Below are 27,309 nucleotides of genomic sequence, written 5' to 3'. Positions count from 1 at the left end.
CATGACGACACATACGTAGACACGCCCAGTACAAAAACAACCCACGTGATCCCATTTTACGAGTCCACCAGTATGTGTGTGAGGGCTTTTCTATGTGTTTTGTAATCTCTTTATATGCACACAGATCTAATCCCTATTTATGTAATTCGTTATGTAAGATTAGTTTTATATCACACCTTACTCCATACCCCTAAAAACTATCACAGAAAACTTTCTGCATTTTTACATGTGGGTTGTTGACCTGAATTGGCATTTTCTCTTTTACACTGTGTGTAGTGATGGCCAAATGAGGCTTCCTGAACCACTGAGGCTTTCCAGCCCATTGCTTCACCAAAAGGTTCATTTACCTGAAGCCTCATGAAACAGTGTGCTCCCTAGTGACACCTGCTGTGCAAAGCAATGCATCGCACACAAATCTATTCATCCTGAGCAACCAAATTGTCATAGTATAGGAACACCCTTTTTCTATTGCCTGTGTATTAATAAAGTATTTTACTCTGCCTGTATTAACCATGCACACAACTCACACAACTTTGTGTTCAACTATTCAGTAGTTCTTTGGGTTAGTGATGAGTGAATGCCCAGAATGATTGTAAATAAATTATTGTGAGTACAGTGCTTATGGGACTGGAATTGTGGAACAGCAAACTGCAACAGAGATGGGAAAAGCTTTCCCTAATACAGTCTAGTCTTATCATAATATTATTATTAATAATAATAATAATAATAATAATAGCAATAATATATATAATAATAACACTAGGCCTACTACTAAAATATGAGGGGCTGTACAAGCCATAATTCATTCTGGTACTCTCACACACATACATTCTCATTTCACATACATACATACATACATACACACACACATATAAAAAAAAAATCCAGTTCTTGCTGTATTTTATCCTCTGTATGAGCCTGAAACTCGCTGACGCTCCATCTGTGGTTTTTTTTACAATCCATTGTTGATTAGAATAGCATATAGTCTGCTCTCACACACATACAATAGGCTATATATATATATATATATATATATATATATATATATATATATATATATATATATATATATATATATATATATATATATATATATATATTTATATATTATAATTACGTAGTATAGGTATTACAACTAGGCTAATTTACTCTACTGAACTATGTATAATTTACTCTAATAATCTACTAAACTAAGTATAATGTAAAATAATATATAATACAGCTATGATATATAATGATATCGCTACTACATACAACCAACACCTCAACACCAATGCAAATGCCTACTGCAAACCCCACAAGAGCCGCGTTTCGAACCACTTTTGTCCGAAAGCGATACTCAGAATGAAGCAATGACGTAATCAACAGAAAACGAGGCCTCGTTTGTCATCGTCACGTGATTTTCACGGAAACGATACAAGCCTCGAATCGGGGCTTCATCTGGAACGCCCCTTTTTGCTCGACACAAGCTCCGGGGCCTCGCTTCAGATGTCCCATCACTAACTGTGTGTGTGTGTGTGTGTGTGTTTATACATAATACTCTGTGAGAAATATAATTTTTTGCATGATTTTGTTGTATGCAAAATGAAATAACTGAATGGAAAGGATTTTTTTTTAAACTAAATTATTTTACCTTGTATATTTATATTTACATTATGAACAGCATATATTTTTTCTCCCCACCCATTAGATTAATGAAAAACAAACGTAAAAGGAATCCCCTTGCTACACCTGGTGGTCCTACTTTAGGCTGAAGTCTAATTTATTATTAATTACCTGCAAAACTATCAAGAAGGATAAAAAAATATGCAAAAATTAACACTAAGCCTTGAAATCTGTAACAAATTACAAACATTCTTACTTCTATGCAGTTGCTGATGAAACACAAGATCCTTAGATCACTAATACCGAATCATGCTGTGTTTATAATCTTCAGTCGCACTGGTCTTTGTTGTTTATAGAAAGCCAAACCTGGAAATGTTCTAGTATTCCATTAAGAGGTTGCCAAGCTGGACGAGTCCAGTTCTGAGTGCTCGAGAACCGACCATACAGATCCCGTGCACCTCGGACCCATCCCAGAAGAGCAGTATGTAGGTGAAGGAACGGAGGAACCAGTTCCTCTAGCACTACATGCCCGCTACAGGGACGCAGAAACAATCACAGGTCAGAAAGTGCGTCATTTCATTACAGTATGCTTAAGATGTACAAGCGTTGATTTTGACATCTTTTTCTGGGTCTCTGTTGTAGATGTTTGTAACAGCACAGAGCTCCCTGAGGTGGAGATTATCAGTCTGTTGGAGGAGCAGTTGCCGGTCTACAGGCTGAGGGCAGACAGTGTGTATGGCTATGAACACGACGACTGGATCCACACGCCTCTCATCTCGCCTGACACACGCATAGACCTCACCTCTGAGCAGATTGAGGAGACCCTCAACTATTTTTGTGAGTCAAAGAGGCCTGCTTTCATTATAAAGTTATGAAAAAGTTATCTTCTCTAATATTATGTTTATGATGATAAAGGTTTGAAATTCCATCATTTTTATACAATCATTACAGTGTTTGGTCTTAATTACTACTGTTACTTATATTAACAGTTATATGTGGAAAATATTGGTGAGGGTAGAACCAAAAAATGGCAACAATATTGTACAGTTCATTACACGAAAGAGTTTATAATTTTATATAAAAAAATAAAATAAATAAATAAATAATATATATATATATATATATATATATATATATATATATATATATATATATATATAGGATTAATAACAGTAAGCTCATCAGTAAGCAATGTTTACTGGCCTAGGGCAAGTTTAAGAGAGTTTTAGACAGTTGATCTTACATTCATTGGTCTTGTGCATGTGTTTTTATGCCTTTTTTGCAGTGAATTGGGTGTTGTTGATGAAAACTGTGCTAACTGTTGTATGCGCACTCTGTCGAGAATATGCTAGTTCTTGCGAGAACCAAGTTTTGTTTTGCTCTATCCTCTACGCTTCCGCATTCGTCACCAGAACTTACGCTACTCCTGCGTCCTACGTTATACGCTGGAAAGCCAGTCCCTCGTGAATGATTGTACAGTTAAGGGAAGTTAGAGATTACAGTTTGTAAAGTTTTATATTTGGATATTTTTCTTATACAAACACATAGCATTGCTTCAGAAGACCTTTATTAAAGCTACACTGTGTAACTTTTTTAGTTTATTCTTAGCTAAAAAAACTTTTTTTCAAGTAATAAAGTATTCTCGTAAGTTTATAATATGCCATTGAAAATACATATGGGTGAGGGGTTCGAATGCCGGTCGCCATGTTGCCCCTCCATCTTGAATGTACATTAGCCGAAGAGGGACATACCCTTAAATTCAAGCTTCGCCTTTCGAGTTTTAACACTCGATGGCACTCATGGACGAGGTGGAACTGGAAGCCATGTTAATCTTGGACTAAATCGGCCACCGTAGGAGTTAAAACGAAATTGGAATTGAGAGGAACAGAAACTAATAATCACTGGATGGTCATATACCTTTTCACTGCTAGATGGGGGAAAATATCACACAGTGTAGCTTTAAAGGAACACTCCACATTTTTTGAAAATAGTCTCATTTGCCAACTTTTTTTATTTCCAGTTTTACTGTTTTCGAATCCATCCGATCTCCGGATCTGGCGGATCTAGCACTTTTAGCATAGCTATGTAGATCATTGAATCTGATTAGGCCGTTTGCATTTCGCAAAAAAAAAAACCAAACTTACGATATTTTTCCTATTTAAAACTTGACTCTTCCTGTAGTTACATAGTATACTAAGACTGACAGAAAATTAAAAGTTGCATTTTTTTGTAGACTGATAGGGCTCGGAACTATACTCTCATTCCTGCGTAATAATCAAGGAGCTATGCTGCCATACCATGGATGCAGCGATGCAATGATATTACGAAGTGCCTGAGAATAGTCTCCAGCATGCTCCCTTTGCAAGCAGGTTGTCACACTGTTTATATTGACTGAAGTTAGCATTTTTTCAGGCACTGCGTAATATCATTCCACCGCTACATTCATGGTACGGCAGCAATGTTCCTTGATTATTAGGAACTACAGAGTCAAGTTTTAAATAGGAAAATTATTTTTGAGCGAGATTCTAACGGTCTAATCAGATTCAATGATCTATGCTAAGCTATGCTTAAAGTTCTACCACCAGATCCAGAGACCGGCTAAATGGATTAGAAAACTGTAAAAATCAAAAGTTTAACTCTAGGGGAGTTGGAAAATGAGCCTATTTTCAAAAGAACAATCCCATATGGATTACTTTTATGATGGAAAGATGCACTTTTATAGACTTCAAAAACAAAAACAGCCAATCATAGCCATTAAAATGTCAGGACATTTTTTTAAATAAAACTCTGATATGTTTGAAAGAAGAATGTCATATACACATAGGATGACTTAGGGGTGAGTAAATCATGGGGTAATTTTCATTCATGGGTGACCTATCCCTTTTGATGAAATTGTAAGAATTACTTGTGCTGTTTTTTGTTTTTTTACAAGTCAGAATTAGAATTGAAAATGTCCTTTCTTTCTTATTCTTTTGTTAAGAAAATGTAACATTTAATGAATTTTTTTATTTATTTATTCCATGTTATTTATCTAAAAAAAAAAACAACTGTGTGGGGAAACCAGCGGAAAGACAAATATTACTTTTTTGAACCTTGTGCTTTTTTAGCTGCTACCTAAATAATTGTTAGAGTTACTGCTTGTCTGCTGATTATTATTTTTTGGGGTTGAGTGAGTTGCTTTGATATTCTAAGTCATACAATCTTTTTCCTTGTTTTTTTAATGTTTTTTTTACAGTTTTTATATAGCCTATGTAATAGAATATGCAATGTAGATAGTTCAAGGTCATTGTGAAAAATGAACTGTGTTTTCACTGACGTGGCTCAGCCAGTAGATGGCTCAGGCGTTTCTATCTTCTGCTTCCCCACACTGGTTTTGTAAGTGAGATACAGCTTAAAATAAAGTCAACTAATGTAAAGTTACAGCTGATTGCAGCCCATATATTATGTAAGCTATATACTTCAGCATTTTGGTGTTTGCTATTTTTTTCTGCTATTGCAATAAAGGCGCTGTTTCACAGGCCTTATTGTCTTCTCAGGTGCGTGAACTGGTATTTTGCCATTGCTACTTGAGAACTATTTTGTTGAAAGTTAAAGGATATAATATTACATGTACACTTTTATAGTAATCTACTGTAAACTACAGTAAACTACTGTTCAATAGTCTCTTGTTTTTGATTAGATCAGGCATAACATTATGACCACCTTTTATTATATTGTTGGTCCCTGTTTTGCTGCCAAAAAACCCCTGACCTGTCGAGGCATGGACTGCACTAGACCCCTGAAGGTGTACTGTGGTATCTGGCACAGATAAAAGACTACATGATTCATCAGACCAGGCCGCATTCTTCCATTGCTCTGTGGTCCACTTCTGTTGCTCACAGAGTGCCCGCTGTTGGCACTTTCTGTGGTGGACAGGGTCAGCATGGGCACCCTGACTGGTCTGTGGTTTGCAGCCCCATACACAACAAACTGCGATGCACTGTGTATTCTGACACCTTTCTATCATAACCTACATTAACTTCTTGAGCAGTTTGAGCTACAGAAACTTGTCTGTTTGATCGGACCACATGAGCCAGCCTTCGCTCCCCACGTTCATCAATGAGCCTTTGCCACCCATGACCTTGTCGCCAGTTCACCACTGTTCCTTCCTTGGACCTTACTTTTGATAGATACTGACTACTGCAGGTCAGGAACAGCCCACTAGAGCTGCAGTTTTGAAAATGACCCAGTCGTCTAGTCATCACAATTTGGCCCATGTTAAACTTGCTCAAATTCTTACGCTTGCCCAACTTTGAGGGCAAAATGTTCACTTGCTGCCTAATATATCTCATCCATTAACAGGTGCCGTGATGAAGAGGTTAATCAGTGTTATTCTCTTCACCTGTCAGTGGCTAAGTCGTCATAATGTTATGCCTGATCGGTGTATGTTCACCATGCCTTTATTAATTAATACAAATCAAAACAGTAATATTGTGAAATACCATTACAATTTAAAATAACCTTTGAATATTTATTAAAATATATATTTTTAAATTGAATTTATTCCTGTGATGGCAAAGAAAATGGAAATATATATATATATATATATATATATATATATATATATATATATATATATATATATATATTATAATAGTAATTTTAATATATTGATTTGGCGCTCTAGAAACATTTCTTACTTTTATCAATGCTGCTTTAAAAAAATATTTGTCACTCACCTTAAACTTTTGAACGGTAGTTTTTTCCACTTTAAATAACTTTTAATTTTGCCATTTTCCCCTAATTGTTTTTGTATACCAACACATTTATCTTCTTTTATTTTTTGCATTGAACTTCTCTGACTTGTAAAGAATGACACATTTTCATTAGCATTCTGAGAATTTGGCTAATTAACCTTTTGTCTACCCTTGAAAAAGTGGTTCTTGTTACATAACTGTTATAGACCTAACCTCCGGGGTATCAGACATATCGATAAGAGAGTTTGACGCACATGCATCAGTGTAAAAAGGATTTTAACACACAACTTCTCTGATTGGCTGCTGCTTGTACAAGTATGTCACAGCAACAATGAGCCACACACACACACACACACACACACACACACACACACACACACACACACACACACACACACACACACACACACACACATACGCTCACCTAAAGGATTATTAGGAACACCTGTTCAATTTCTCATGAATGAAATTATCTAATCAACCAATCACATGGCAGCTGCTTCAATGCATATGGGGTGTGGTCCTGGTCAAAACAATCTCCTGAACTCCAAACTGAATGTCAGAATGGGAAAGAAAGGAGATTAAAGCAATTTTGAGCGTGGCATGGTTGTTGGTGCCAGAGGGGCCAATCTGAGTATTTCACAATCTGCTCAGTTACTGGGATTGTCACGCACAACCATTTTAGGGTTTACAAAGAATGGTGTAAAAAGGGAAAAACATACAGTATGCGGCAGTCCTGTGGGCGAAAATGCCTTGTTGATGATAGAGGTCAGAGGAGAATGGGCCAACTGATTCAAGCTGATAAAAGAGCAACTTTGACTGAAATAACCACTCATTACAACCAAGGTATGCAGCAAAGCATTAGTGAAGCCACAACACACACAACCTTGAGGCGGATGGACTACAACAGCAGAAGACAACACCAGGTATCACTCATCTCGACTAAAAATAGGAAAAAGAGGCTACAATTTGCACAGGCTTATCAAAATTGGACAGTTGAAGACTGGAAAAATGTTGCCTGGTCTGATGAGTCTCCATTTCTGTTGAGACATTCAGATGATAGAGTCAAGAATTTGGCGTAAACAGAATGAGAACATGGATCCATTATGCCTTGTTACCGCTGTGCAGGCTGGTGGTGGTGGTGTAATGGTGTGGGGGATGTTTTCTTGGCACACTTTAGGCCCCTTAGTGCCAATTGGGCATCGTTTAAATGCCACGGCCTACCTGAGCATTGTTTCTGACCATGTCCATCCCTTTATGACCACCATGTACCCATACTCTGATGGATACTTCCAGCAGGATAATGCACCATGTCACAAAGCTTGAATCATTTCGAAATGGTTTCTTGAACATGACAACGATTTCACTGTACTAAAATGGCCCCCAAAGTCACCAGATCTCAACCCAATAGAGCATCTTTGGGATGTGGTGGAATGGGAGATTCGTGCCCTGGATGTGCATCCCACAAATCTCCATCAACTGCAAGATTCTATCCTATCAATATGGGCCAACATTTCTAAAGAATGCTTTCAGTACCTTGTTGAATCAATGCCACGTAGAATTAACGCAGTTCTGAAGGAGAAAGGGGGTCAAACACAGTATTAGTATGGTGTTCCTAATAATCCTTTAGGTGAGTGTATGTGTATATATATATATATATATATATCATCATCACCTAAATGATTATATATATATATATATATATATATATATATATATATATATATATATATATATATATATATATATATATATATATATATATATATATATATATATATATATGGCTCATTCTCCTCTGACCTCTAGCATCAACAAGGCATTTTCGCCCACAGGACTGGCTGCATTCTGGATGCTTTTCCCTTTTCACACCATTCTTTGTAATACCTAGAAATGGTTGTGCGTGTAAATCCCAGTAACGGAGCAGATTATAGAGCAGATTGTACTCAGACCGGCCCGTCTGGCACCAACAACCATGCCATTGTCAAAATTGCTTAAATCACCTTTCTTTCCCATTCTGACATTCATTTTGGAGTTCAGGAGATTGTCTTGACCAGGACCACACCCCAAATGCCATGTGATTGGTTGATTAGATAATTACATTAATGAGAAATTAATCAGGTTTTCCTAATAATCCTTTAGTTGAGTGTATATATATATATATATATATATATATATATATATATATATATATATATATATATATGGTTCTATATATGGTTTCTATGATGTACACAGAGCTCGCCTTCACCACTGAAGAGCGTGTGCCGCGCTCACATGCACCAAGCATGTTGACAAGAGAGGAAAGTACATTTTTTTCTAAAAAAGGGATGAACTTTTTATTTCGTAAGAAGTTATGAAGATAATTTTGGCATAATGACACTGTCCCTAAACCTACTCATGGAAGCAAATAATCAACTAATTCAACTGTGCCTGACATTAGAATTGATTTTTTCTGAGATGATTATTACATTTTACAACAAATAAATAGCTTTTAAAAAAACGTATAAGTCCTGATGGCCGTTGAGAGTTGTTATGGCATCCGTAAGCAAATTCCAGCTGCTGGACAGGACGGTGTCGACATCTGATGCAGTAGACAAACTGAAAGCTGTGATGATTGCATAGTGGCTCTTCATATCGATTAAGTTGATAACCTGCTGTTTCAAACATTAAGTTAACAATTATTTGTTCCATACAGGCTGTGGCTTGAGTCCTGTTTATGACTGTCCGACTATTAATGCATTTGTGATTGAATCTCCGTTTTTTTTTTTTTTTTTGGGGGGGGGGGGGGGGGGGTCGTAGATATTAAAATATATTAGAGTACATTGCTTGATATTTGATATCCGTTCGAATTAGATTTTTTTCAAAAATGACAGCCCTAAATTGAACATGACGTTTCCATGTAGAAAGACATAGATAGGGTTTTTCTTCATTCATTTTATTTACTTTTGAACAAATATTTTTTACAGTGTACTCTTTACAGTAAATAGACTAGCAATAGAATGGTTATAATTAAAGTAAAATCTACACAATAGGAAAGGCACACTAAATACATTGTGTAAGCTGGTAGTAAATTCTTGTTGCAGCATTTTGGGAAACTAAATTTAATATTAAATGTTTAAAAAAAAAAAAGATTCAGTTGGATATTTGTGTATAGTTCTTGACTCAACCCCCATCTGAATAGCTCCTTCTGAGTCATGTTTACCATCTGAATCATGCCTCATATCAGTTTTCTGTGCATGCAGAATATACTTACAGAGAAATCAGCTGCATGTGTCTGAGCCATAAAGAATGAAAATGTAATAAGTAGTTAATTTTCTTTTTCTGACAGACTCTGCAAAAGTGTTATATTTAATTTAATCGATGATTAAGGAATTATTGCAGTCATATTTATCTTTAGTTCCCTATCTGTCAGTCACTTTCGACACTGTGGGCATTAGCACAGCGTCGCTTAATGATAAGAGAAGTTAATTTTTTATTCACCTCACAATTGCTGCTGGATTCAGAGCACACATCAGCGGTCTCTCTCTGAGTGTCCTTTTTAGCGATACTGTCGAAAACTTTGTGCAGCACTACGACCAGACATTGAGTATTCGCACCAGAACCTCAGTGGATGCAATCATTTCCCTCCTGACGTGACACCCCCAACTACCCAACTAGCCCAATCCTAGATCTGTGAGCTCTAAATCGAGACTTGTCCAGGCTCCTGTTTAAGATGCTCACACAGAAACACATGCTTTTATATGTCCAACATCAGGATTGGCTCACAGCAATAGACCTGAAGGATGTGTACTTTTATATTTCAACCCTTCCTTGTGTGCCAACAAGAAACCTCCCTGTGCGGCCATTTCTAACAGTTTGCCTTCAAGGGATGAACATACTTGCCACGTATTCTTCCAACGTTGAAAGTGACCAACAGAAAAATAATTTTTCGTTTACTAGTTTAACCCTTTTTCCATGATGGAGGGAACAGAGATGTTGTGTCCCTCATGCCGCAACTTTGAAATTCCTCTGAAGGGGTCGAGACACCGTCTTGGCTCCTCAGAACAAACCTGAAGTGTGTGATGCACATCAGCTGCATTATTTCTGTTTGTCCGGGGGCTTGGCCAAGCCATGTACTTTTTAGTCAGAACATATTTCACACAGCATTCTCTATGATCGCGTCTGATCATTCACACTGTGTGAATGGCCGCGTTTACATGCACACCAGTAAGCTGATAACCCCAAAAAATCAGCTTATTGAAATAATAAGTTTTCCCCGTTTACATGCAAGCCAGTAAACTGACAATACAAGTAAACCGTGTTTACATGACTTTATTAATAAATTAGGTCATTTTCTTGTAGTGACGTAAAAAATAATAATGTCTGTATCTGAGTATCAGTTACAGATGCAGCGTTTTAACTGAACCTCTTCTACTTCTGCTGCATGAGAAGAGAACTCATCTTCACAATTTTCTGGTTCTTAAGAGTATCTGCATGTGGTGTGGCAAGCAGCGGGGCGAGGGACCGCGAGAGCGGGACGGTGATTAATGTCAACGAGTGCCAGCTGCGTGGCACACCGGTCTCGTCTCGCGGCCATGTGACGGGAGCATATAAGGAGGAGCAAGAGCTGCGGAACACGAGAGAGGACCAGGCCTGGATTTTATGTTTAGTTTTGTTTATGTGTTTGTGGGCAGTCGTCCGTGAGGGGCTGCCCACGTTTTATTTTGTGTGTTTGCGGGCAGTCTTCCGTGAGGGGCTGTCCGCGGTTTTACTTTCGTTTTGTTTATTTATTTTGAGGGAATAAATGTTGTTAAACGTTGGCGCAAACTTCCGCCATAAAGAGTCCAACTGGGGTGGGAGGGCTGTAGCCACCAAGGACAGTGCTGCCTTCTCTGGACGTCATGGTGTGTTCATGGTGTGTGTGTTCAATACTTGCTGCTGTGTGTGTGCACTTGGATAGGTGAAATACAGACCACAAGCCCCCAGCACGGTGTAGTTACGTCACCGTAACAACCCTGTGACTGCAGCTGCAGATGCGCGAGAGTATTCACACTGGAAGCATTTGTACACCGTCATAGCAGCGGCTCCCATGCTAGAGTCTATATACCTGTCTGAGTGTGACATACTAAACTAAAAGAAAGTTTATCTTCTTTTCTGGCTAGTTTACTTTTTATAATCATAACCATACTTTCGCCCAAACTGAATAATTAAAACAAGTTTAAATGGATAAATCTTGTACAGATATTTTTTATTCTTCATTTTTCTTTTCTGGTATACTTCAGTTCTTAGTCAAACACTACATCTGCTTCTTGTGTGCATTTTGGGCACTTTTTGTGCAAAATCATATTTATTTTGTCCATTAAAAGTGTATTTGTACACTTTAATAAAGCGTCAGCAGCGCAGCAAAAATAGGCTCACTGGCAAACCCCCTGCTTCACTGCTGCTTACGCGACGCTCCTTGACGCTCACGCACTGCTCCTGCTCCCGGTGTGAATGCACTCATTGATTAACATGGGTGGCGGAAAAAATATGCGCTGCTCACGCGCCGCTCATTCTTGTAGTGTGAAACGGCCATTAGGCACTGCACGTACCCAATATAATATTACACATGCGTTTTCTTTGTCAACTGTTTGCTTTTTACTTAAGACATAACAGACTGTGTTTACAAGGATATTTTGACATATTTTTATTGTCTTTGTGTAGTATGTCTTTGTTCAAGTGCAAAAAGAGGCAATTAATAGGAAGCGGTTCAGTAAGGAAATTCAAATCTCTGAGAAGTAACATTGTTTAATATTATTTTTTAAGAACCTAACAAGTAAAGGTAGTTTGCCTAATAAACATTCCATACTCTTTGTTTAGATGAGTGATGGAAGTCTTGTTGGATCCTAGAGGGAGCAAGCTGGGAGGGAGTGCTCTCCCTCAATTATTCTAGGATAGTTGAGCAGAGCTGGAGCTCCCCGAGTGGTTGAGTTTGATGGCGAGAATCTTTGGTAATTATTTTTGCTGTTCTTCCCCTAGAAGTAGTGGTAATATCCAAGGGCATAGTTGAAAATATTATCTCTTTGGTGAATACTGTCTAAGGACTGTGTCAAGCAAAATAATCTGACATAGCTAAGACATTTATTCCCTGGAGCTCTGCTCTTGGGGCTGGTGGCCCGCAAGGGAGGTAAGAAGGTTGTAACGGCTGGGACTTCCCTTATATAGAGGATAGAAGCATGGATATCTTCTGTTATTAGAAAATAGTGGCTTAGGAAGTGGTACCACTATACAGTCTATATGAGTCTTTGTAAATGCACCCTTTATTGATGCTCTGCCTCAGGCTAAATAATCAGTAGAGACAACTTATGCTATGCCCATTATGTTTGTGTGACCTTTGTTTAATTCGTCATCAGCAAGTGTGACCAACTCTATACGTTTTGGCAGTTTGCTGGTCTAGAGCATTCAGTTGTGTTAACACAATACCAAAGAGGAAAGACATCAACAATGATCTTAGAGAAACAATTGTTGCTGCCCATCAATACAGAAAGGGTTACAAGGCCATTTCCACACAATTTGAAGTCCATCATTCTACAGTGAGGAAGATTATTTACAAGTGGAAAACATTCAAGTCCAATCTTCCCAGGAGTAGACGTCCCAGCAAATTCACCCCAGAGTCAGGCTGTGCACTGCTCTGAGAAACTGCAAAAAAAGCCAAGAGATACTGTGGTGTGACAGGCAGCGGGGCGAGGGACCGCGAGAGCGGGCCGGTGATTAATGTTCACGAGTGCCAGCTGCGTGGCACACCGGTCTCGTCTCGCGGCCATGTGGCGGGAGCATATAAGGAGGAGCAAGAGCTGCGGAAGACGAGAGAGGACCAGGCCTGGAATTTATGTTTAGTTTTGTTTATGTGTTTGTGGGCAGTCGTCCGTGAGGGGCTGCCCACGTTTTATTTTGTGTGTGTTTGCGGGCAGTCGTCCGTGAGGGGCTGCCCGCGGTTTTACTTTCATTTTGTTTCTTTACTTTAAATAAATGTTTGTTGAACGTTCGCCGGTTCCCGCCTCCTTCCTTCCCATCTACAAACCGTATTACAGATACATCTCAGACTCTACAGACCTCAGTTAGCGTGTTAAATGTTAAAGTTCATGAAAGTACAATTAGAAAAAGACTCTACAAGTATGGCTTGTTTGGAAGGGTTGAAAAGAAAACGCCTGTTCTCTCTGAAATGAACATTGCTGCAGAGCTTAGGTTTGCAAAGTTGCATCTAAACGAACCACAAGACTCTTGGAACAATGTCCTTTGGACACACTTGACCAAAGCACAGATATTTGGCCAAGATGTACAGCACCACGTTTGTTGAAAACCAAATACAGCATATCGGAAAAAAAAACACCTCATACCAACTGTTAAGCATAGTGGTGAAGGGGTGATAATTTGGGCTTGTTGTGTAGCCAAATGGACTGGGCACCTTGCAGTCATTGAGTGGACCATCATCTCCTCTTCATACTAAAGTATTCTAGAGTCAAATGTGAGGCCATCTGTCCAACAGCTGAAGCTTGGCTAAAATTGGGCCATCATGACACAGGACATCATTCCTATAAGAACACCAGCAAATCTACAACAGAATGGCTGAAAAAGAAATAAATCAACATTTTGGATTGGCTCAGTCAAAGTCCCGACCTCAACCCGATAACAATATTGTGGCAGGACCTCAAGAGAGCTGTGCATAAACAGATGCCCACAAACCACAATGAACTGAAGCAGCATTGTAAAGAATAGTGGGCCAAAATTCCTCCACAACGATGTATGAGACTTATAAAGTCATATAGAAAATGATTACTTCAAGTTATTGCTGCTAAAGATGGTTCTACAAGCAATTAAATGAGGGTGTACTTAGTTTATCACATATGGCGTCGCCATTTAGACTTAATTTTTGTTAAATTATGACAGCGTGTAATGTCATGTGTTGTTGTTTCTCTATTCTGGCCCTGAAGGAGTTTTGGTTCCTTGTCACCAGTGCCTTTGGCTTTTAGCTTTCTCATTTGGGGACACTTAAATTTCAACTGTATTACTGATCTGCCCGCTTTGACACTATATGATAATTGAAATGAGCTGGATAACATCACTGATTTGACTGCAAAGCGCGCTTTTCCCTCCACAGAAGCACGTCGCTAAACTAGTGAATGAACTTGCGCTCCCTGGGCGGTTCAGCGCAAAAAAGGAGGCGTGTTCCGGCGCAAACAATCCCTGGTGCTATTTTGCTGTTCCATTAAACAATTGCGCCACTGACCAGAAAAAACCTAGTCTAAAGTCAGTGGCGCGTTGCGCGTTGTTCATTATGCTATTTTAAGGGCGCATGCCTGACCATAATGTATAGCGTGCACAACGCGCATACACTTTGCTCATGTAATCTACACAGATGCAACAGTTATTTTTGCAAATCATAAATTGTTACAATTGTTAAAGCTTGGACTTTCCCCGTCTTCTGATGTCATTGTAGCGCTTGCAGCACTGGTGCGACGTCCTGGGGATGCCAGCTGATGAAACAATTGTGGTTATTTCCTCCAAAGTCACTTGTGCTTCGCGCTTTGACACTTGCGTTTCAGATCGTTAAAATAGGGCCCCAAGTCTTCCAGAGTGGTGGCCAAAGCTGATTTGAAAGACCGCTGTTCGCCAGCTTCTGTGTTTACTAGAAGAATGCCCCGCCCACTGAATCTATACACGATGTGATTGGCCTGACCAAAGTTTGGTTTTTACAGCTCAGAACTGTATTGAGAGTTGCTAGACGATACTCGCGGCAGATTAGATTTGCTGCCGCTAGGGTGCGTCTAGATTTCTAGGCTAGAGTATTAGTAGACTGTCTGCCTAATAGCTGCTAACACTTTCGGCCCTATCTTGCACCCAGTGCAATTGACTTTGTACACCGACGCATGTGTCACTCCTATTTTGCACCCGCGCAAAGCGCGCTTTTCCCTCCACAGAAGCATGTCGCTAAACTAGTGAATGAACTTGCGCTCCCTGGGCGGTTCAGCGCAAAAAAGGAGGCGTGTTCCGGCGCAAACAATCCCTGGTGCTATTTTGCTGTTCCATTAAACAGTTGCGCCACTGACCAGAAAAAACCTAGTCTAAAGTCAGTGGCGCGTTGCGCGTTGTTCATAATGCTATTTTAAGGGCGCATCCTTGACCATATATGTATAGCGTGCACAACGCGCATACACTTTGCTCATGTAATCTACACAGATGCAACAGTTATTTTTGCAAATCATAAATTGTTACACTAAAAAAAATATTAACACATTGTGGTGTGCCACGAAGATGTGAAAAAATAGGCATAAATCTAGCTTACAAATTATTCAGGCTAATTGTAGTAATTAAGGATCAGACCTGTTTGCCCAATAGTGGCAAGACATATATGTATATAAGGACATCTGACAAATTGGTTTGTCCGTCAAGAACCAGGAAAAAAAATCGACTGAAAAAACTGTTTAACTGACGCCTGTTTAACCGACGCTATTTTGGGTGGGTTCTCCCATCCCCACACAACACAACTTATCTGTCTTTCACTGCCTTACGAGAGGAAAATATATTTACCAATATATTACTTGAAATATATTTTAATATATTGTAAATATATGGAATAATATATTGATGGTATTATAAAATATATTATATATTCATGTAATATGTAATATATTGCAAAATATAAAAATGATTGCCGCTTTTGCAATATATTGAAAAATATAAATATTCATTCCCATATATGTGAATACATTGCCTAATGTATTGCATGAAATTTTCCAATATACCGCAATATATTTTTGTCTCGTAAGGGCTGCTCTGACAAGAACGTGCGCCTGGTAAATACGCCATAATAATAGCAATCCGTAATGGAACTTGAGCACCTGCTTTAAAAGGGAATGTTGGATGACGCTCTGATTGGTTTATTCACGTTACGCCCAAACCACACCTATGAATAATGAAGCTACTTCAGACCAACCCATTATAGATTTGCGCCGGGCGCAAGAGCCATTTATCCCGCCGGGAAAATAGCAACAGCGCCGAGACCCGCCCACAAAGTTACTTGCGCTTCACGCTTTGACACTTGCGTTTCAGATCGTTAAAATAAGGCCATTTATGTTGATGGTCCCCCAACAGACATTCTACTGACTTAAAGTAACTTTGCAACTAGATGTGAACTTATTCAACTAACCCGAACCCCATAAAGATGGCAAATGTCTTTACTGTTATATTTGATTGATTTAATGTTTTTTTATTTTATTACCAGTATTCACTCTTTTCATAATATAGATAAAACAATAAATTATTATCACTAAATAAATGCTTCCAAAAAAGCCTCTATATTAATTTATCATATTGTGATAGAAGAAGACAAACTAGTATGAATTAGAAATTATCAGTTTAATATTTTATTGGATACTATACGATTATGATATGGTAATCATGGATAATATTAGGGCATGAAAAAATACTACACATTAATGACCCACTAGTTACAGTGTATACTATAGTCTTGTGTGTAACCTTTACACTTGACCTTGTGATATCAACCCCACATTCATTCCTGCATCCCCCACCACCACAATCTCTCTCTCTCTCTCTCTCTCTCTCTCTCTCTCTCTCTCTCTCTCTCTCTCTCTCTCTCTCTCTCTCTCTCTCTCTCTCTCTCTCTCTCTCTCTCTCTCTCTCTCTCTCTCTCTCTCTCTCTCTCTCACATTCATTCCCTCCCTCCCACTGTCTCCCTCTCACCGTAATGTTAAATATAGTCACTCTACTCTTGTTGCTGTAACTGACCACACTCTCAGCATCACTCAATACGGGAGCAAGGAAGTGTAGCGCTCACATTCAGTTTGGTCTGGTCCACTCCTCTCTGCTGAGTGGAGAGGGAGTGGAAGGATGCACAAGACCATAGGAGCAGAAGACTTTGAGCTGGAGTGGTGCTATGAGCAGTATGCCAATGGTAAAGTCTCTGTGAAAGTGTGTGTATGCGCGAGTTTTGTGTGTTATGCACTTTTAGCATCTCTTTGCTAAGTTTCTCTTTTCATTTCTCAGGGGTGTATTTGTTGATTTTGAGGGGCTTAGATTGCATGTTGTGGGCTACTTTTATCTGTGTTTTGGATGAGGTTCGGAAGTGCTTTAAAGCTAGTCGCATTCTCTCTTTCCTTTTTGAGTATACCTGAGGCCTCTGGATGTCTGGTGTGTGTGTGTGAGACAGAGACAGAGAGAGAGGGGGGGGGGGGGGGGCATAGTTGTCTTATTGTCATTTTCTTTTCTGACGTCCTCATAACATATCTCTTTCTCGTTCTAATCTCTGGAAGCATTTACTATTTTTTATAGTCAATGTCCTGAGGCTGAGCTCTGAATTTAGACATATAATCCTCATTAAAGCCATTCGGAACTCATATGCATTAAAATTTATTAAAGCATGCATAAAGTTCATTCTTTATCTTTCAAGTCCTTAATGTATACTCAGTTTTGCATATACAAGCTAAATTGATTTTTTTAATAGCGATGTATTACATGTAACATATATTTATATTAAAGATGTGTTTCTTCTGATAAAGAGTTCCTTTTGCATGGCCACATCCTGTACATTGAATTTATAATGAGATATTTCATTAACAAAAGTTTATATTCAAATTTAATATTATATTCTTTTTTAATGTGTCTGTGTGACTATACGAGTGTGATATAACAGTAATTGTGGCTGATCTGATTCTGGCTGACTGTGGTTGCTGGGTAACAGCACCATGGAAACAGTCGTCGGGACAATCATGCATGATTTGTCATTGATGTTATTGTAAGAGCGTGATGGTGCGAGGTCAGCAAGCCATAGCTTTTTTCCCCTCCTCTTTATCTACTTAAACTCACATTAGATGTCTGTAAGCTTGAGAGTTATTATGTCAGGATATTTTTTTTAGGTTAAGTTATATAAGTTCCTCATTGCATTGAACTGTGCTTTGCTAACAGGTTTTTCTACATTCTCTTGGTTTGTTTCAGTACTATGTGCTGACCGAGTGGGCCAGATGACTAAGACCTACAATGACATTGATGCTGTCACAAGACTTCTGGAGGAGGTGAAAATTAAAAATACATTATGTGTATTTATTATGATGCTAGAGTTTGGTCATTAAGATTTAATTTTTTTTTTGTAAATAATACTTTTATTCAGCAATGATGCATAAAATAGATTAAAAAAAGTTACAGTAAAATATAAAAAATGTTACAAAAAATATATTTCAAATAAATGGTGTTTTATTTAAACTTTAAAATTATAATCACAGTTTCCACAATGTAAGCAGCATAACTGATAATAAGAAATGTTTATTGCGCACCAAATCATCATATTAGAATGATTTCAGAAGGATCATATGACACTAAAGATGTAATGATGCTGAAATTCAGCTTTGCCATCACAGGAATATACAGGTGCTGGTCATGTAATTAGAATATCATCAAAAAAGTTGATTTATTTCACTAATTCCATTCAAAAAGTGAAACGTATACATTATATTCATTATTAACACACAGACTGTTATATTTCAAATGTTTATTTTTAAAATGTTGATGATTATAACTGACAACTAAGGAAAATCCCAAATTCAGTAAGACCAATACAAAGAAAGAATTGCTATAAATCTTGGCCAACTGAAAGTATAAATATGAAAAGTATGAGCATGTACAGCACTCACAATGGACAATTAAGAACAGGGATGCCATGGTCCTTAAACCAGGTACTGGTTGCTTTGGCACTGTGTGCAGGTGTCAAGCACTGTTGGAAAATGAAATCTGCATCTCCATAAAGTTGGTCAGCAGCAGGAAGCATGAAGTGCTCTAAAACTTCCTGGTATGTGGCTGCGTTGACCTCGGACCTCAGAAAACACAGTTGACCAACACTAGCATATGACATGGCACCCCAAACCATCAATAACTGTGGAAACATTACACTGGGCCTCAAGCAACGTGGATTGTGTGCCTCTCCTCTCTTCCTCCAGACTCTGGGACCCTGATTTCCAAAGGAAATGCAAAATTTACTTTCATCAGAGAACATAACTTGGACCACTCAGCAGCAGTCCAGTCCTTTTTGTCTTTAGCCCAGGCGACACGCTTCTGACGCTGTCTGTTGTTCAAGAGTGGCTTGACACAAGGAATGCAACAGCTGAAACCCATGTCTTGCATACGTCTGTCCGTAGTGGTTCTTGAAGCACTGACTCCAGCTGTAGTCCACTCTGTGAATCTCCCCCACATTTTTGAATGGGTTTTGTTTCACAATCCTCTCCAGGGTGCGGTTATCCCTATTGCTTGTACACCTTTTTCTACCACATCTTTTCCTTCCTTTCGCCTCTCTATTAATGTGCTTGGAAATAGAGCTCTATGAACATCCAGCCTCTTTTGCAATGACCTTTTGTGTCTTGCCCTTCTTGTGCAAGGTGTCAATGCTCGTCTTTTGGACAACTGTTAAGTCAGCAGTCTTCACCATGATTGTGTAGCCTACAGAACTAGACTAAGAGACCATTTATAGGCCTTTGCAGGTGTTTTGGGTTAATTAGATGATTAGAGTGTGGCACCAGGTGTCTTTAGTATTGAACCTTTTCACAATATTCTAATTTTCTGAGGTACTTTTGGGATTTTCCTTAGTTGCCAGTTATAATCATCAAAATTAAAGGGATCCCCTGGTGTTGAGACTTGTATGGCTTAATATAACATAAACAATCTCTCTTACTGAAATATGTAGAAGAAAACCCATGAAAGATCTACATTATTTAAAAAAATCGATTTTATATTTGGACCATGGGCGGCGCCATCTTGTTTGCGTTCTAGGTTGATGACGTAGAATGGTTGCACTCCTCAATCAGCTGGCGTTACCTGTAGCTATTTTTACCACAACGCAACTCGAAAATTGTTTCAGAGTTAAACAAAACCAATTAATTGCTTTGTAATTGTACTTAAAAAACACTCAAACATACAACGGTAGTGTATTTGAGATTTTTTTCTTCTACTGTTTCTACAGAAAGAGCGGGATCTGGAGCTTGCTGCCCGCATCGGTCAGTCCCTCCTGAAGAAGAACCGTGTACTGTCGGAGCAGAATGAATACCTGGGGGAACAAGTGGGCACCATCAGGGAAGAGGTACATGAACAGATTCATAACAATGTCTCTCTGGTGAAAAGAGTTACACCTGCTGATATACTGTGCACAGAAATGCTACAACTTCTTAGTGTATTTGCTTCTTAGTTTTCAGAAACATTTTTAATGTTTCAGCTTAGTTAAAGTCTGTTAAACTATTAGTAATAATATGAGTAATGACAATTGGCCTATGTTCACGCTTTTTAGTAAAGTCATGAGCAATGAGTGAATTTTTGTAGTTGAATTAATTGTTTTTGATTTGATTGTACCACAGGTGGCTCAACTGCACCATGAGTTGAATCTAAAAGATGAGCTCCTGCAGTTTTACACTAATGCAGCAGAGGAGAGTGAAGATGGATCTGGATCGCCCACGTCAGTCAAATGTTTTATAACACTGTTCTCATTTATCTCTCGCTCAAGGCCAGTGGAGCCGGTTCTGTTGGCTTCAGTTAGGATATTTTTAGTTTAGGTGTTTTTCTTCAGGGCTGTTCAGCTGTAGTTTAATTTTTGCTGAATTAGACAGCCCAACAATCTTCAATAAAAATAAAGAAAGCCGAATTGTAATATTTTAATATGATTTTACATTCATAGTCTTTTGTTTTGGGTTCAGGGGTCAACAGGGAAGAGCAGGAGTTTCTGCCCGTAGCGGTTCATCTCTGGATATTCTGCAGCAAAAACTTCGAGACCTTGAGGAGGAAAATCTTTCTCTTAGATCAGAGGTACATGCACATACAGAAAAATAAATTGTATATAATAGGATTAGAGCTGTCAAAATTAAAATGCGTTAACGCAAATTAATTTTTACGGCTCATTTTATTAACGCAGCACACATTTTCTGTTTGATCCATGGCACGTAGTTGGAGGCATTGAGATCAGCCATAGACATAAAGGATGCAGCAGAAACATTAATAGGGAAAGAAAAGGGTTAACAATAACATTACTCTGAAACAAGTGCAGTTATAGCCTACCATATATTCTGCTTAACTTTTATTAGACTCCAGGTCGAAAAGTGCGTTTTTTCACTGAGCACATTCTCTGCAGTCCGAGCGCGATGCACTGCAAGCTCACTCTCGCTCATGTCCGAGGTAAATCAATAACACCATCACCACTTACAGTACATGTGTTTTATTGAAATAAATGCATTACAACCGGCTAAAACAAATACGCAGGTTACTTTTCTGAAGAGCACTCCCAAGTCAGTGTGTTGGTGCCAGACGGGTATTTCACAATCTGCTCAGTTACTGGGATTTTCACGCACAACCATTTCTAGGGTTTACAAAGAATGGTGTGAAAAGGGAAAAACATCCAGTATGTGGCAGTCCTGTGGGCAAAAATGCCTTGTTGATGATAGAGGTCAGAGGAGAATGGGCCGACTGATTCAAGCTGATAGAAGAGCAACTTTGACTGAGATAACCACTTGTTACAACCAAGGTATGCAGCAAAGTATTTGTGAAGCCAAAACACACAACATTGAGGCGGATGGGCTACAACAGCAGAAGACCCCACCGTGTACCACTCATCTCCACTACAGATAGGAAAAAGAGGCTACAATTTGCACGAGCTCACCAAAATTGGACGGTTGAAGACTGGAAAAATTTTGCCTGGTCTGATGAGTCTCAATTTCTGTTCAGACATTCAGATGGTAGAGTCAGAGTTTGGTGTAAACAGAATGAGAACATGAATACATCATGCCTTGTTACCACTGTGCAGCCTGTTGGTGGTGGTGTAATGGTGTGGGGAATGTTTCTTGGCACACTTTAGGTCCCTTAGTGCCAATTGGGCATTGTTTCTGACCATCTCCATCCCCTTATGACCACCATGTACCCATCCTCTGATGGCTACTTCCAGCAGGATAATGCACCATGTTACAAAGCTTGAATCGTTTCAAATTGGTTTCTTGAACATGACAATGAGTTCACTGTACTAAAATGGCCCCCGCAGTCACCAGATCTCAACCCAATAGAGCATCTTTGGGATGTGGTAGAATGGGAGCTTCGTGCCCTGGATGTGCATCCCACAAATCTCCATCAACTGCAAGATGCTATCCTATCAATATGGGCTAACATTTCTAAAGAATGCTTTCAGCACATTGTTAAATCAATGCCACGTAGAATTAAGGCAGTTCTGATGGCGAAAGGGGGTCAAAAACAGTATTAGTCTGGTGCTCCTAATAATCCTTTAGGTGAGTGTGAGTGTGTGAGTGTGTGAGTGTGTGAGTGTGAGTGTGAGTGTGAGTGTGAGTGTGAGTGTGAGTGTGAGTGTGAGTGTGAGTGTGAGTGTGTGTGTGTGAGTGTATATGAGTGTTTAGACCAGGGGTGCATCCAGGTAACCTTGGATCTGATAGGTCCAGATGAAAAGGAACCTGGTAAGCATAGGTTGTGAGCAGTGGACAGATCGTCCCCGGCCGGGACAGAATGAATGACCTCGCTAACGTGCATAAATGGCATCCTTGTCCTCAGGAGTTGCATCAAGAGTGGGTGCATAGGCAGAGAGGAGAGTGAGAAAGCCAGCCAAATGTGTCATCTGCAGGGTGACAGAATGGTGACTTGACTACACCTGCCTTGCACTTGTGTCCTGCCGAGCAATTACAGCCCTTGGGTCGCTGAATATGTATATGACTTGCCACAGTAGCCTACTTACTTGGCCTGATACTCTCTGACCATTGTTCCGCTAAGGATCATCCGCCCACCGAGAAAGGTAGACCAACCAGGAAAATGTTCCATTGCTCTACAACAGCTGCCAACTCCTGCTGCCGAGTTGACATCTACTATTTGATCCATAGTTGGGGGGCATAGAGGGGTACTGTCACTTGCTCATGGTTAGCCTCTATGACTCATGGTAGGGCGGGGTCGTCTTACTTTCCTGTACAGGTCCGTTAGACCTGCCCACTGCCTAAGGCACACCTGGGCAATAATCATGCTGTCTAATCAGCATCTTGATATGCCACACCAGTGAGATGGATAGATTATAAGGCAAAGGAGAAGTGCTCACTAACACAGATTTAGACAGATTTGTTAACAATATTTGAGAGAAATAAGCCTTTTGTGTACATAGAAAAAGTCTAAGATCTTTGAGTTCAGCTCATGAAAAATGGGGGGAAAATTGTTGCATTTATAATTTTGTTCAGTGTATTTTAGTGTCCACACCAGCAGAAGATATTGTTCTGTTTGTTCTAAGTGCATGCTTGACTGTCTCTTTAAAGGCTCATGCTCTTTAAAAGCAGGATGGATTCTGATTGGCTTGTCAATCTTTTTATTGTTCATCAGCTGGATAAAACTGCTCTTAAAATTATTCCAACTATATTGTTTCTGTGTGCCGTTATCGTTATACCTATGGTGTGGACTCTGGAATCTGTATCTGGAATCTGTGAGAACGATTTTTAGAACAATATCTTTATCGTTATCTGTATAGTTATCATCCTTGGTGTGAATGGGCCTTTAGTCAGTGTTGTTCTGAACTTAAAGTGAACATCACATGATCAATAATAATGATTCACTTATAGGGTTATATTTCATTTCATCTGGGGTATTTAGAAAATATTTGCTTAAAGGTTGCTTAAAAATTACAGCGAACAATATAAAATAGCTTAAACTTTTACATAATTTTAACACTTGACCTTTAAACAGTATTGGCTCTCTTTCTGGTCCTTAGGCGAGTCATCTGAAGTCTGAGACAGAGTCATATGAGGAGAAAGAACAGCAGCTGGTGAATGACTGCGTCAGAGAGCTAAGTGAGTGAAATGTTGGCTTAAGTGGAGGTTTAGATCTCTATATTTTAACACAACAAAAATAAGTCTACCTTTCTCTTCAAACAGGACAGTCTAGCATCCAGATCTCCAGTATAGCAGAAGAGCTGGCGAAAAAGACAGAAGATGCATCTCGCCAACAGGAGGAAATCACACACTTACTCTCTCAGATAGTGGACCTGCAGAAAAAAGCCAAAACTGTGAGAGTTGTTTGCATCATTCATTTTATTGGAGAACAAATTATACAATTTATGAGGTAAATATGTGCTGAGATTTATATGTGTATATGTGTTTGTGTATGTCTTTGAAAGTTTGCCATTGAGAACGAAGAACTTTCTCAGCACCTTTCGGCAGCTAAAGATGCTCAGAAACAGCTCACAACCGAGGTACTTTATTTCAAACATAATAAATCAGTATTTCACGTATGTAGGGCCCTATCATACGCCCGGCGTAATGTGGCAAGTGTGTTTTGCTAGTTTCAGCCTAAAGCAATATTCATTTTCACTTCCTGCTTCACGTTGTTTAAATAGCAAATGCATTTGGACCTGTTTGTGTGCCCAAGGTCTGGTCTGAAAACAAGGTGTGTACAGGTGCATTGTTGCCGCACTGCAATTTTGAGGCAACTGAAATAGAATGTACAATATTTTTGTTATTTAACAGTCTTTGCTTATGTCTCACAGAGACATGCAGCAGCGCACACATTTTTAAAAGTTAAAAATAAAAGGATTCCGCTTGGAGAAGTGTTCACTTAAAAAATGTAAATAGCGAATCCGCCATGGTGCAAGCGCAACTAGCTTTTAAAGAGAATGGGAGATCAGACTCTGATTGCTTTATTGCACGTTATGGCCAAAACACACCCATGACTCATTAAGAGAATAGGGGCAACACTTTTTTTGACCGCGTGGCTAAAGAGACCATGCTCTTTAGACTATGCGCTTAGATCTTTAAAATAGGATCCTTAATCTTACAAAAGCATGTCTTCATAATATATTCACTTATTCTGTGTGAATGTTATTGACTATTGTTGGTTCCTCACACACAGCTGCAGGAGCTGGAGGAGAAATACTCAGAGTGCATTGAAATGCTCCATGAGGCTCAAGAGGAGCTCAAGAACCTACGGAACCGCAGTGTGTCTGCAGGAACTCCTCGACGCTATCACCCTCTGGGACTTTTTCCTATGGTACACAAACATATAACTCATGCAAGGCCAGTGCACTAGGAGATCACAAACAAATATATCTTTTTTTATTGTCTGCTGGAGTGGATTTGGTGTTATGACAAAAGCTGGAAAAGACTTGCTGATACAAGTTAGCTAACAGTACAATTCACACTACTATTAAAGAAATCAGAAAGCATGCATTCAATTGATTAAAAGTAACAGTAAAGACTTTTACATTGTTACAGAAAAATCTATTTGAGACTTGAACTTTCTATTTATTAGAGAATCCTAAAATATGTATTGGAATTTACATTAGGTAAGTTATAATATAGTAAGAAATAAAAACAATTAACATTGTCAAATTCTAACTAGTTTGGTAATGACACATACCAAATAAAATTCCAAATTAATTGAAAATCTATTAGTATAAAAATAAAATTTCCCTGATTATAAGACATTTTGGCATTGAAAGGGGAATTTTAAAACTGGAGAACAAGCCCCAAACAAAAAAAAAAAAAAGTATGGTATTGTTTATTATAAATAATTATTTTTATAATGTTGTTTATTATAAATAATTGTTTTTCTTTTTCTTTGTGTGTATTTAATTATATTTTAGGGGTAAAATTGTACACAAAGGTGAGCTAAATCTGACAAAACATACTTTTGCAGATGTCTTCATTTTTAAAAACGGTACAAAAATGAAGTAAATAAATTTCTATAGTCATAGTAAAAAATGCGGAAAGTTTTCGGTTAGTCTTTATAACTAGCTGTATATAAAAACAATATAACTCTATAGAATTCTATAAAAAAATGGTGTGTTTGTGTGTTTTAGGACTCCTTGGCTGCTGAAATTGAGGGAACCATGAGGAAGGAATTGAGTCTTGAGAATCCTGACAACGAAGATCAGAGGTTTGAACCTTCCCCTCACACAGCACATTTTCTTTCTTTGTCATAATCAGAATTTTTTTATTGAATTTACTCTTTTACACTAACTCTCGATTCATCTTTGCAATCAGTAACAAAACATGCTTTTGCCTCAAGGGTCCGTCATAAGCGTGTGTTTGAGACTGTGAAGAACATCAATCAGTCCGTCAGGCAGCGCTCTCCTGCTAATTCTGCTACTAACATCCCTGGGTCCAATCAGACGCTGTCCTCCCTTAGCTCCCCCCTATCTGACAGCAATAGCAACACTGCAGCTCCTGACAACCGTACACAGAGCATTCTTCAGGAGACCGGCTCCTCAGATGCTGCGTGAGTCTATGAGGCTGTGTTTACAGAGGCTGTAAGCCAATAACTTCATTTTGACCTTTAGGTGAATTACAATGCAGTTACTGTTGTGCTGGGGAAAAAATAAATGTAGGTTAAAACCAGGGCTGGACTGGGGCTAAAATTCGACCCTGGCAAACCCAGCACATCCGGCCCATGAGTTCCCTGTAAATGTTTTTGCTGGGGTTGGGGCCTTAAATTGGAGTAAATAAATAAAAATAGGACAATTACAAATAATGATAGATATTATCGAATTTGCTGCAAATGCAGATAAACTTAATATTGCTTTTTTTTGTCACACAGAGATACACTTGACAGTAAAGCACTGATTATTTTGAGCTAAGATGCAGTAAAGTAAATTTACTGCTTTTAAATGCTGTCATAATTTACTCTCTCCTTTCATTTCAAACCTGCATGACTTCTGTGAAACACAAAAGATGTTTTGAAGAATGTTGGCAATCGAGCCATTTTGGTTAGGCTACCATTTGAATATTGTATGAATAAAAAAAACAGACTTAAATTATTTTATTTTATGCTACACAGAAATAAATTCATTTAGGTTTGGAATGACATCAGGGTGAAAAAAAAACTATCACATATTTGGGTTTAACTACCATGTTAAAAACAATCATATTTTTCAAGAGTTAACACATAATTTAAGTAAGACACTGAATATATCTCTTATGAGGCTATCATT

General features: G+C 38.7%; 1 protein-coding gene across 2 annotated transcripts in view; it reads left to right on the top strand.

Annotated features, from left to right (window-relative positions):
* Positions 1-1,998: 1,998 nt before the first annotated feature.
* Positions 1,999-27,309, top strand: part of trak1b (trafficking protein, kinesin binding 1b) — a 30,432-nt gene continuing 5,121 nt past the window's right edge. Inside the window, exons 1-12 of one of the 2 annotated variants that reach the window (XM_067425197.1) lie at positions 1,999-2,163; positions 2,248-2,442; positions 18,318-18,394; positions 20,329-20,445; positions 20,717-20,814; positions 21,053-21,161; positions 24,094-24,172; positions 24,257-24,387; positions 24,499-24,573; positions 25,230-25,367; positions 26,179-26,255; positions 26,388-26,597. In XM_067425197.1, the coding sequence (XP_067281298.1) occupies positions 18,344-18,394; positions 20,329-20,445; positions 20,717-20,814; positions 21,053-21,161; positions 24,094-24,172; positions 24,257-24,387; positions 24,499-24,573; positions 25,230-25,367; positions 26,179-26,255; positions 26,388-26,597 (1,085 nt within the window). In that variant the 5' untranslated portion in view covers positions 1,999-2,163; positions 2,248-2,442; positions 18,318-18,343. Of the gene's footprint in view, positions 2,164-2,247; positions 2,443-17,108; positions 17,278-18,317; positions 18,395-20,328; positions 20,446-20,716; positions 20,815-21,052; positions 21,162-24,093; positions 24,173-24,256; positions 24,388-24,498; positions 24,574-25,229; positions 25,368-26,178; positions 26,256-26,387; positions 26,598-27,309 lie in introns of those variants that run through there. The other variant, XM_067425196.1, reaches the window with a different exon arrangement.

This window comes from Pseudorasbora parva, chromosome 19, assembly GCF_024679245.1.
Source record: "Pseudorasbora parva isolate DD20220531a chromosome 19, ASM2467924v1, whole genome shotgun sequence".
NCBI lineage: Eukaryota > Metazoa > Chordata > Actinopteri > Cypriniformes > Gobionidae > Pseudorasbora > Pseudorasbora parva.
The sequence above is the reverse complement of the archived record's forward strand: the minus strand, read 5'-3'. Positions and strand labels throughout refer to the sequence as shown.